The sequence below is a fragment of the Coregonus lavaretus genome (genome assembly GCF_964263955.1).
Source record: "Coregonus lavaretus genome assembly, chromosome: 39".
In the NCBI taxonomy this organism is placed as follows: domain Eukaryota; kingdom Metazoa; phylum Chordata; class Actinopteri; order Salmoniformes; family Salmonidae; genus Coregonus; species Coregonus lavaretus.
Window position 1 is genome coordinate 7,267,750 of NC_140026.1, and position 12,644 is coordinate 7,280,393.

Here is a 12,644-nt window from a genome sequence, read left to right on the forward strand (position 1 = left end):
CAATCAAACGCCAGAATTTTCTCCATCTCCTTAGCTATCATACTCTGCTTCCACAGGGCATTCCACTGTTTTTTAAACTCGGTCCTCCAGAAATTGGAGAGCAACACTTGTGCAGTTCTTCGGGATATCTTTCAACTAAGCCACTTTAGAAAGGATTACCTACACATACTAAATAGCTCGTTATAGACAGAAGTGTGCTAAATGGCAGACAAATCCAAACTCATCTCTCGGCATGTCCAGCCCATCCATTATCGCAGCCAATCATGGGTAGTGGAAAAGTTCCTGTCTTTGTCGTGGCTAAACCAACTAGGCTTGTAATTTCACAATTTTATTTGTTTTAAGAGATAGCATATACGTTTGTTTTTAAGGCACATGAAAGTTCACCTGTTCCAGAAGGCATTTCTGCCAAAGAATGCATTTTGATTACAAAAAAAATGCCTCTCCTGTGAAGTAGTGATGGGCGACATAGGCCTAGTTTCCTGAAACGAGTCACAAATATCCTTTAAAAAGGACCAACGACGCAAGGAACACACACATACATTCACAGAATGCACAAATAAACAAAAAAAAGTATATTATCTAACAACATGTTAATAATTCCTCTCTCCCTGTCTCTGTCCTTTTAGCCAGGAGAGATCATCTTTGGTGACGGCTGCTCCAAGCTGTGTCGTTGTGCCGGAAACTACACCCTGGACTGTGTGGACAACTCCTGCTCTCCCACGGAGGAGTGCCGCAACGGTGCATGCTATCCTAAAGGTACTGTTATCTGAGTTATAATGACTTGTATTAGCTGAGTTATCATAACTTGTATTAGCCCAGTTATTATAACTTGTAATAGATCAGTTATCATAACTTGTATTAGCTCAGTTATCATAACTTGTAAAAGCTCAGTTATCATAACTTGTATTAGCTGAGTTGTCGTAATTTGTATTAGCTCAGTTATCATACCTTGTATTAGCTGTGTTATCATAACTTGTATTAGCTGAGTTATCATAACTTCTATTACCTCAGATATCATAAGTTGTATTAGCTCAGTTATTGTATTAGCTAAGTTATCATAACTTATATTAACTGTGTTATAATAACTTGTATTAGCTCAGTTATCTTAACTTGAATTAGCTCACTTATCATAACTTGTATTAGGTAACTTATAATAACTTGTATAAAGATGAAAGGTTCTTAGAATCAATTATATTGTTAAGGAGTACCATCGTGAAACCCTTGGAAATATCCAACTTACAGTAAAGTGGATCGTTCCTAGAGTTTGATTCCTAGCTATGCAAACAGACAGCCATATATACAGTAAACATGTATTATGTGTGGCTTGGAGAACACTATTTACATCATGTCAGGCATCACTTGGTGAAAAAACTAACCCAAACTATGTGAACACTGAGTCAGTATTCTTTCCACCAGCCAATTACTAATCTCACTCACAACTTTATATCACTATTCCCCCCAGCCACCTCTACCTGTGTAGCATCTAGCGACCCTCACTACACCACCTTCGACAAGAAGAAGTACAACTTCATGGGGAACTGCAGCTACCTGATGTCAGAGCCCTGTAACCACACGTCAGTGCCTCACTACGAGGTGCATGCCGACAATGAAAACCGCTTCAACAAACCAACCATCTCCTACCTGAAGGCTGTGCATGTGTATGTGCGCAGCGTGAAGATCTCCATCCTGAAGGGAGGCACAGTGCAGGTGAGAACGAGAGGGATTGATGGAGGGATGGGGTTGGGGGTAGAGAGAGAGAGAGAGAGAGAGAGAGAGAGAGAGAGAGAGATGGAGATAGATAAGAATGACATTTGAAAATGTTTAAAAACATAACAATGGAAACAAATACTGATAAAATGCAGAGCCGATGTAAAGTAACATACACAGTCAAAAACATATGGAAATGTCTGCTCTACCCAAAATTACAACCAAATAATTGCAGCCTTACCGCAAAAGTGGAAGAGGAAAGTGGAAGGGGGAGAAAGTAAGGAACTTGTCTGTCGGCCTTGCATTAAAGAACATAATTGGTTAACGAAAACTGTGATAAATAGAAAAGTATATCAGTTTCACTTAAGGACCAAAGGATTGACAGCCGTCCCATATAGATTGCAAAATAGTTGGGAAGAGATCTTTGACGTACCGATCCCATGGCATAGTGTTTATGAACTGACACGCAAAACGACACCGGATTCAAAAATTAGAATCTTTCAATTTAAATTATTATATAAAATTCTTGCTACCAATAGAATGTTATTTATATGGGGGATACAATCTTCCCAGCTCTGCAGGTTTTGCTGTGAAGAGACAGAATCATTAGATCATTTGTTTTGGTTCTGTCCATTTGTAGCTTGTTTTTGGACACAGGTCCAGGAATGGCTAAAGGATTGCAATATTTACCTGGAACTAACCTTGCAGATAGCATTACTGGGTGATCTGAAAAGTCATAGTCAATCAATCAATAATATAATAATACTTTTAGCAAAAATGTTTATTTTTAATTCACAATCTGTAGAAGCAATGAGAATAGAAAGGTTCAGAATTTTTGTAAAACATCACATTACGGTCGAAATATATATGGCAAATAGAAATCCTATATGGATGGTGTTAAGAGATAGATGGGAGGTATTGAATAGAGTTGAAGGATGGGACTAGTAACAAATAACAACAAATAATAACAAAGATAGCTAATAATGTAAGCATACTGTGTCCATAATAAGTATATAGGTTGTATGTTGGGAGCTTTTGGGAAGGAGCACAGTTAGAAAGATATGGCATATAGAAGCAAACCGGATGGACACCATGAAAATGATCGGAGAGGTTGAGAGTAGAAGAAGATCAGGAGCAAAAAATATATATATATATATATATATATATATATATATATATATATATATAATAGAATTATTGTAAAATTAACTCTGTCCATAAGGTGTAGATAGTAAGTATAGACCGGAAGTAGAGGCCTGGGCATTGTTGTTCACTAATTTACTCCAAGTAGGGAAAGGATGGTGGGGTTGAAAAGTAATAAAGGGGAGTATATATATAAAAAATTTAAATAAACATGGGGGATTGGAAGTGATGCAGACAATTACATTCATAGAAGATACAATCTATCTGCAATATTAAGCTGATCCATTCCCCCCCCAAAAAAATAAAAAATAAAAAATAAGAAATAAAAAAATAAAAAATAAAGAACAGTCAAAAACAGTCAAGAACAGTTTGTCATTCTATTGAATAAATCTTTATTGTCACCAAAGGGAAATTCCTGAGCAGCATTAAATATATTGAACAAAAATATAAAGGAAACATGTAAAGTGCTGCTCCCATTTTTAATGAGATGAAATATATGATCCCAGAAATGTTCCATACGCACAAAGAGCTTATTTATATGAATTGTTATGCACAAATGTGTGTACATCCCTGTTAGTGAGCATTTCATCTTTGTCAAGATAATGCATTCACATGACAGGTATGGTATTTCAAGAAGCGGATTAAACAGCATGATCATTACACAGGTGTACCTTGTGCTGGGGACAATAAAAGGCCACTCTAAAATATGCAGTTTTGTCAAATAACACAATGCCAGAGGTGTCTCAAGTCTTTATGGAGCGTGCAATTGTCATGCTGACTGCTGGAGTGCCCACCAGAGCTGTTTCCAGAGAACTGAATGTTCATTTCTCTACCATAAGCCACCTCCAACGTCGTTTTAGAGAATTTGGTGGTACGTCCAACCGGCCTCACAAACGCAAACCATGTGTAACCACACCAACCCAGGACCTCCACATCTGGCTTCTTCACCTGCGGGATCGTCAGAGGGGGGATGGGGTGTGCTCAGGAGTATTTCTGTCTGCAGTAAAACCCCTTTGTAGGGACAAACTCATTGGCTGGGACTGGCTCCCCAGTGGGTTTACCTAGCTGCCAAGTGGATGGGCCTATGCCCTCCCAGGCCCACCCATGGCTGTGCCCCTACCCAGTCATGTGAAATCCATTGATTAGGGCCTAATTTTTTTTTCAATTGACTGATTTCCTTATTTGAACTAAAATTCAGTAAAATCTTAGAAATTGTTGCATGTTGCGTTAAATTCTTTGTTCATTATACATAAAATTCATGCAAAACACAGATACTGGACAGCTTAAAAATAGGAAAGCTAAAAAGCATGCCCCTCACTAACCCATGTCTGTGTCCTCTTCTCCTCCTAGTTGAATGGTACCAATGTGAACATCCCACTGACACCAGCTACAGGTGTGTCTGTTTTGAAGTCTGGTAAACACTACACTGTAGCCATGGACTTTGGTGTGACCGTACGATATGACGGAAACCACTACATGGACATCAAAGTCATCAAGGAGTGAGTCAAAACTGCTTCACATACACACTGAAGAAAAATAATATACAACCACTGAAGAGAACACACACACTGAGCTAGAGAGAGAGAGAGAGAGAGAGAGAGAGAGAGAGAGAGAGAGAGAGAGAGAGAGAGAGAGAGAGAGAGAGAGAGAGAGAGAGAGAGACCAAAAATGGGGTCTATGCAGCTTGGTTTCCCTATTACAGTTTTGGTGACCCCGACATGATATACCCTAAAAATAGCTATAATAACACAACACAAAACATATTAACCAAATAGAAACTTCTCACATTGTAATATTTTTATTTTATAAAGTTGTCATTACAATGCTTGAGAAAATCCTTGACTCATAGGCCAATTTTCTCCTCTGTATTCAGCTATAAAGACAAGCTGTGTGGACTGTGTGGAGACTACAATGGAAACTCCAAAGATGACTTCAGGAAACCAGACGGTTCTCTGACCACCAACCCCAATGACTTTGGACACAGCTGGGTCACAGATCCCAAGTTAGTCTTGCCACCATTTACACACACACACACACACACACACACACACACACACACACACACACACACACACACACACACACACATACACACACACACACACACATACACACACACACACACACACACACACACACACACACACACACACACACACACACACACACACACACACACACACACACACACACACACACACACAAACACACACACACACACACACACACACACACACACACACAAACACACACACACGGACACAGACACAGACACACACACACACACACACACACACAGGCACTGACATATAACAACTACACACACACAGGCACTCACACACAACTGATTCACTCTGTCTCTCACTCCAGTTGTAACAAGAAGCCCAACACCACCGTCCCAGGCTGTACTGATGATGAACTGGACAGGTATGAGAGCTCTGGCTACTGCGGCATGCTACTGGACAAGAACGGACCGTTCGCTGTCTGTCACCCCAAGGTCAACCCCAATGTGAGTAACTACCGTAATGTGTGGTATATAGCGTCTTACCCCAATGTGTGTAATTACTGTAATGTATGGTGTATAGGTTCTTTACAATAAAAGAAAGTTTGTTTAATGTGTGAAATCTCACTCCCAAGAAAGACATTTTGCAAATGTATAGACACATTTAGTTTAGGAATGTTTAAATACGTTTTATACAATTTAATTCAATGAACTTTATTTTTGCACGTAAGTAACCAAAACCTCCAAGCTTTGTGAGCAAATCGATGACGCGTGTACCTTTATGTGTGTCTATTTCAGAGTTTCTTCCAGGACTGTCTGTTTGACCTGTGCGAGCTGGATGGTGCTCAACCCATTCTGTGTGAGTCCATCGAGTCCTACGTCAACGAGTGTCAGGACCGAGGAGTCACCATCGGAACCTGGAGGAACAGCACTTTCTGCCGTGAGTATTGATCAGTGTTGGGGTCAATTCCATTTAAATTCCAGTCATTTCAGAAAATAAACCAAATTCTCATTCCAAATATTCCTCACTAAAAAGCATGAAAGATAATGGAAATTGGTATTTCGATGTACTTCCTGAATGGACTGGAATTGCAGTGGAATTGACCCCAACCCTGGAACAGATACATGTTATACATGATAATAACAAGGAAGAGACAGATATTGATGATGAAGATGGAAATTGTAGTGATTAATATAATAATCATTCATTCACTCACCAAAGACCCTGCTGCTATTAGCACGTCAAAGACCAAACAATCCACTCAAACAGTACTATTCCGTATAATCAACAAATTCATTACTAAGCGACAGTCATGTTTTAAGGTAGACCTATCTCCTAATGTCTCCTCTTCCCTCCTTCTCTCCAGCTCTGACATGCCCCCCCAACAGTCAGTACGTGCCCTGTGCCGCCCCTTGTCAGCCCACCTGTGCCTCCAGACCTCCCACGGGGTGTGATGCTCCCTGTTCAGAGGGTTGTGTGTGTGACCCTGGTTATATCCTCAGCGCCGGGAAGTGTGTCAAAGAGAACTCCTGTGGCTGCAAACACACCAACGGACAGTACTACGAGGTGAGTGTGTTGTGTTTGTGTGTTTATGTGTGTGTGTCAAGTGATGGACATAGTGTGTGTGTGTGTGTGACGTGTATATAACCAACCAGCAACCAATCACTGATTAACTATTGTCTCTCCCTCCATCTCTCCCCCTCCCTCCTTCCCTCCCTCTCCCCCCTCTCTCCCTCCAGCCTGGTGAGGAGTGGTACGTGGAGGACTGTCAGATGAAATGTTACTGTAACGCTCCCTTCGTCACCTGCAGTCCCTCTGATTGCCCTCCAATGCACGAGTGTAAGGTCCAGGGTGGAGAGCTGGACTGCTACCCTACAAGTAAGTCCCCTTACATAAACAGTCTGTACAAACACCCACAAATACTCAAAATGGTGTTATGACGTCTGACGTGTTGGAAGTCAGGGTAGGTTACCAGGCTGTGATCATATGAGTTGACCAGACAGCACAAACTGTTCTGAGACTAGGCTATAATGTCTCTCTATCTTATATCTCATGATGTCTCCCTCTATCCCTCAGCCCCAACTACAGTCAAACCAACTACTCCCAAACCAACTACACCTAAACCAACTACTCCCAAGCCTACTACTCCAAAACCTCCAGGTGAGATTAACAGACAATCACCTGTTCTCATTCTCACGATCAGATTCAGAATCCAATTTCTGTATTCGCACAAATCGTTGAATTGGTTACCTAATAATTCCTGATATTAACCCCTTGTCTCCCTTCCACCGCACCCCCTTATCCTCTCTTCTTTGCCTTTCTCCCTCCCTCTCTCCCCCACACCCAATCCTCCTCTCCCTCTCTCCCCCCAACCCATTCTCCTCCCCCACCCCCCACCCCATTCTCCTCTCCATCTCTCCCCCAATAGTGACGTGCCCTCCCAATGCTGAGTACATAGAGTGTGGCCCAGCCTGCATCCCCAGCTGTAAGGAACCCTCCACCAACTGCACTGGCTCCTGTATCAGTGCGTGTTTCTGTAAGCCAGGCTTCGTGTTCAAAGGCAGACGCTGTGTCCCCATAGAAACCTGTGGCTGTCTGGAGGGAGGTGACTACTATGAGGTACGAGACCATCTGGGATTGTTAGTCTGTGGTTAAGAATGTACAATATGATAGAATATGACACAATACAATGTGATATACAATATTATATGTGATATATCATACGGAATACCATACGATATATGATACACTATATACGATGTGATAAACAATAACATACGATATCATATGATACACTACTTTTACTGTCCAGAATGTCCACTCACATGGAAATTGATGTTGCTCAGGTAAGCACATCACCAATGTGACCAACCGCCTCGATTCGGTCTTATGTTGCAAAATTTTAAATTGTATTTTTTTTACATTGGTAGAAAATAGAGGCTCAGAGCTAGAAAATGGTATATCATACACTGCAGTTCGGGAACAATGCGAAAGTAATTCTGCTTTGAAAGTTGATAAACTTGTAACCCCACTTTTGAGAAAATGGCCCTTGAATGTTTTGGGACACCTACTGGAGAGTTCTTCTTTGTGTACACCCATTCAGCATCGTTCACACCCTCTTAAGCCTTAGCCCCACCCATCTCCTTAAGGATTGTGAGGCCATGTGCTAAACAGTGAGGACGGTAGTGTACAACCAAATATTTCAAGACTAAAGGCTGGTTTATACTACTTCTATCAACATGTCTGTATACAGTTGTCGCAATGACATCATGAACATTCTATTGTCGTTGTTGTTATGAAAAAGTATGAACCAAAAATGAAAGTCTGCATGACATCAGCAACCTGGGGGTCCAAAATAGCATAACTGGTGCATTTTAACAGCAATATCCCACTGGCTATAAGGTGAATGCACCAATTTGTAAGTCGCTCTGGATAAGACCGTCTGTTAAATGACGTAAATGTAAAATGTAAATGTAAATAAACACATCAGTTTAAAAATGAATTTAGTATATGTCAATCTAGCAAACCAGGCAACTAAAAGCAACTTTCTAAACTATGTTTTTGGTTCGTTTCTAGCTTGTTAGAAGGTGTAAACGGTACAGTGAAAAGGTTACTTGCATAGTGGAGTCTTTTGTTTAGTCATGTAGCTAGCTAGCTAGTTAAACAACAAACCATAATCCCAACTCTTAACATTACTACCCTGCGTGAATCTACAGTTAGCTAAAGCTAACCAACTAGCTAGGTTCAATGTTAGATAGCGAGCTAACATTAGGCCATAACTAGCAATGCAAATGCCTCTGAGATACGAATAACATTACTACACAAATCAAACATGCAACGTTAGCTAGCGAGCAAGCCAGCCAGCCAGCCAGCTAATGTTAGCTAGATAACATTAGCTTTAACTTGCAATGAAAATGACTTTCTGCCAAAATTAGAAATGTATAATATCTGAAAATGTAAATAGCTAGACTTTCTTACATGGATGAACACTTTTCCCTCTCTGTCACGGATGCCATGGTTGCCCTTAGTTTGAAGATGTAATCCAGAAAGGTGTTTTATACAACAGCCTTTTGTGTTCTCTTTTCGACTCCCTCCGCATTTGCAATCAAACGCCAGAATTTTCTCCATCTCCTTAGCTATCATACTCTGCTTCCACAGGGCATTCCACTGTTTTTTAAACTCGGTCCTCCAGAAATTGGAGAGCAACACTTGTGCAGTTCTTCGGGATATCTTTCAACTAAGCCACTTTAGAAAGGATTACCTACACATACTAAATAGATCGTTATAGACAGAAGTGTGCTAAATGGCAGACAAATCCAAACTCATCTCTCGGCATGTCTAGCCCATCCATTATCGCAGCCAATCATGGGTAGTGGAAAAGTTCCTGTCTTTGTCGTGGCTAAACCAACTAGGCTTGTAATTTCACAATTTTATTTGTTTTAAGAGATAGCATATACGTTTGTTTTTAAGGCACATGAAAGTTCACCTGTTCCAGAAGGCATTTCTGCCAAAGAATGCATTTTGATTACAAAAAAAATGCCTCTCCTGTGAAGTAGTGATGGGCGACATAGGCCTAGTTTCCTGAAACGAGTCACAAATATCCTTTAAAAAGGACCAACGACGCAAGGAACACACACATACATTCACAGAATGCACAAATAAACAAAAAAAAGTATATTATCTAACAACATGTTAATAATTCCTCTCTCCCTGTCTCTGTCCTTTTAGCCAGGAGAGATCATCTTTGGTGACGGCTGCTCCAAGCTGTGTCGTTGTGCCGGAAACTACACCCTGGACTGTGTGGACAACTCCTGCTCTCCCACGGAGGAGTGCCGCAACGGTGCATGCTATCCTAAAGGTACTGTTATCTGAGTTATAATGACTTGTATTAGCTGAGTTATCATAACTTGTATTAGCCCAGTTATTATAACTTGTAATAGATCAGTTATCATAACTTGTATTAGCTCAGTTATCATAACTTGTAAAAGCTCAGTTATCATAACTTGTATTAGCTGAGTTGTCGTAATTTGTATTAGCTCAGTTATCATACCTTGTATTAGCTGTGTTATCATAACTTGTATTAGCTGAGTTATCATAACTTCTATTACCTCAGATATCATAAGTTGTATTAGCTCAGTTATTGTATTAGCTAAGTTATCATAACTTATATTAACTGTGTTATAATAACTTGTATTAGCTCAGTTATCTTAACTTGAATTAGCTCACTTATCATAACTTGTATTAGGTAACTTATAATAACTTGTATAAAGATGAAAGGTTCTTAGAATCAATTATATTGTTAAGGAGTACCATCGTGAAACCCTGGGAAATATCCAACTTACAGTAAAGTGGATCGTTCCTAGAGTTTGATTCCTAGCTATGCAAACAGACAGCCATATATACAGTAAACATGTATTATGTGTGGCTTGGAGAACACTATTTACATCATGTCAGGCATCACTTGGTGAAAAAACTAACCCAAACTATGTGAACACTGAGTCAGTATTCTTTCCACCAGCCAATTACTAATCTCACTCACAACTTTATATCACTATTCCCCCCAGCCACCTCTACCTGTGTAGCATCTAGCGACCCTCACTACACCACCTTCGACAAGAAGAAGTACAACTTCATGGGGAACTGCAGCTACCTGATGTCAGAGCCCTGTAACCACACGTCAGTGCCTCACTACGAGGTGCATGCCGACAATGAAAACCGCTTCAACAAACCAACCATCTCCTACCTGAAGGCTGTGCATGTGTATGTGCGCAGCGTGAAGATCTCCATCCTGAAGGGAGGCACAGTGCAGGTGAGAACGAGAGGGATTGATGGAGGGATGGGGTTGGGGGTAGAGAGAGAGAGAGAGAGAGAGAGAGAGAGAGAGAGAGAGAGAGAGAGAGAGAGAGAGAGATGGAGATAGATAAGAATGACATTTGAAAATGTTTAAAAACATAACAATGGAAACAAATACTGATAAAATGCAGAGCCGATGTAAAGTAACATACACAGTCAAAAACATATGGAAATGTCTGCTCTACCCAAAATTACAACCAAATAATTGCAGCCTTACCGCAAAAGAGGAAGAGGAAAGTGGAAGGGGGAGAAAGTAAGGAACTTGTCTGTCGGCCTTGCATTAAAGAACATAATTGGTTAACGAAAACTGTGATAAATAGAAAAGTATATCAGTTTCACTTAAGGACCAAAGGATTGACAGCCGTCCCATATAGATTGCAAAATAGTTGGGAAGAGATCTTTGACGTACCGATCCCATGGCATAGTGTTTATGAACTGACACGCAAAACGACACCGGATTCAAAAATTAGAATCTTTCAATTTAAATTATTATATAAAATTATTGCTACCAATAGAATGTTATTTATATGGGGGATACAATCTTCCCAGCTCTGCAGGTTTTGCTGTGAAGAGACAGAATCATTAGATCATTTGTTTTGGTTCTGTCCATTTGTAGCTTGTTTTTGGACACAGGTCCAGGAATGGCTAAAGGATTGCAATATTTACCTGGAACTAACCTTGCAGATAGCATTACTGGGTGATCTGAAAAGTCATAGTCAATCAATCAATAATATAATAATACTTTTAGCAAAAATGTTTATTTTTAATTCACAATCTGTAGAAGCAATGAGAATAGAAAGGTTCAGAATTTTTGTAAAACATCACATTACGGTCGAAATATATATGGCAAATAGAAATCCTATATGGATGGTGTTAAGAGATAGATGGGAGGTATTGAATAGAGTTGAAGGATGGGACTAGTAACAAATAACAACAAATAATAACAAAGATAGCTAATAATGTAAGCATACTGTGTCCATAATAAGTATATAGGTTGTATGTTGGGAGCTTTTGGGAAGGAGCACAGTTAGAAAGATATGGCATATAGAAGCAAACCGGATGGACACCATGAAAATGATCGGAGAGGTTGAGAGTAGAAGAAGATCAGGAGCAAAAAAAAAAAAAAAATATATATATATATATATATATATATATATATAATAGAATTATTGTAAAATTAACTCTGTCCATAAGGTGTAGATAGTAAGTATAGACCGGAAGTAGAGGCCTGGGCATTGTTGTTCACTAATTTACTCCAAGTAGGGAAAGGATGGCGGGGTTGAAAAGTAATAAAGGGGAGTATATATATAAAACATTTAAATAAACATGGGGAATTGGAAGTGATGCAGACAATTACATTCATAGAAGATACAATCTATCTGCAATATTAAGCTGATCCATTCCCCCCCAAAAAAAATAAAAAATAAAAAATAAGAAATAAAAAAATTAAAAATAAAGAACAGACAAAAACAGTCAAGAACAGTTTGTCATTCTATTGAATAAATCTTTATTGTCACCAAAGGGAAATTCCTGAGCAGCATTAAATATATTGAACAAAAATATAAAGGAAACATGTAAAGTGCTGCTCCCATTTGTAATGAGATGAAATATATGATCCCAGAAATGTTCCATGCGCACAAAAAGCTTATTTATATGAATTGTTATGCACAAATGTGTGTACATCCCTGTTAGTGAGCATTTCATCCTTTGTCAAGATAATGCATTCACATGACAGGTGTGGTATTTCAAGAAGCGGATTAAACAGCATGATCATTACACAGGTGTACCTTGTGCTGGGGACAATAAAAGGCCACTCTAAAATATGCAGTTTTGTCAAATAACACAATGCCAGAGGTGTCTCAAGTCTTTATGGAGCGTGCAATTGTCATGCTGACTGCTGGAGTGCCCACCAGAGCTGTTTCCAGAGAACTGAATGTT

The 12,644-nt window shown here is 39.7% G+C and overlaps 1 protein-coding gene across 1 annotated transcript in view; it reads left to right on the plus strand.

Moving 5' to 3' along the window:
* LOC311112677 (IgGFc-binding protein-like) overlaps window positions 1-12,644 on the plus strand; it is a gene marked incomplete at both ends in the record, with an annotated part of 49,796 nt that overhangs the window by 32,261 nt on the left and 4,891 nt on the right. Inside the window, 12 exons of the mRNA XM_084155811.1 lie at window positions 627-756; window positions 1,481-1,707; window positions 4,201-4,349; window positions 4,724-4,852; window positions 5,221-5,359; window positions 5,651-5,792; window positions 6,220-6,419; window positions 6,593-6,731; window positions 6,930-7,013; window positions 7,282-7,472; window positions 9,582-9,711; window positions 10,436-10,662. Of these exons, the coding sequence (XP_084011937.1) occupies window positions 627-756; window positions 1,481-1,707; window positions 4,201-4,349; window positions 4,724-4,852; window positions 5,221-5,359; window positions 5,651-5,792; window positions 6,220-6,419; window positions 6,593-6,731; window positions 6,930-7,013; window positions 7,282-7,472; window positions 9,582-9,711; window positions 10,436-10,662 (1,887 nt within the window). The remainder of the gene's footprint in view (window positions 1-626; window positions 757-1,480; window positions 1,708-4,200; window positions 4,350-4,723; window positions 4,853-5,220; window positions 5,360-5,650; window positions 5,793-6,219; window positions 6,420-6,592; window positions 6,732-6,929; window positions 7,014-7,281; window positions 7,473-9,581; window positions 9,712-10,435; window positions 10,663-12,644) is intronic.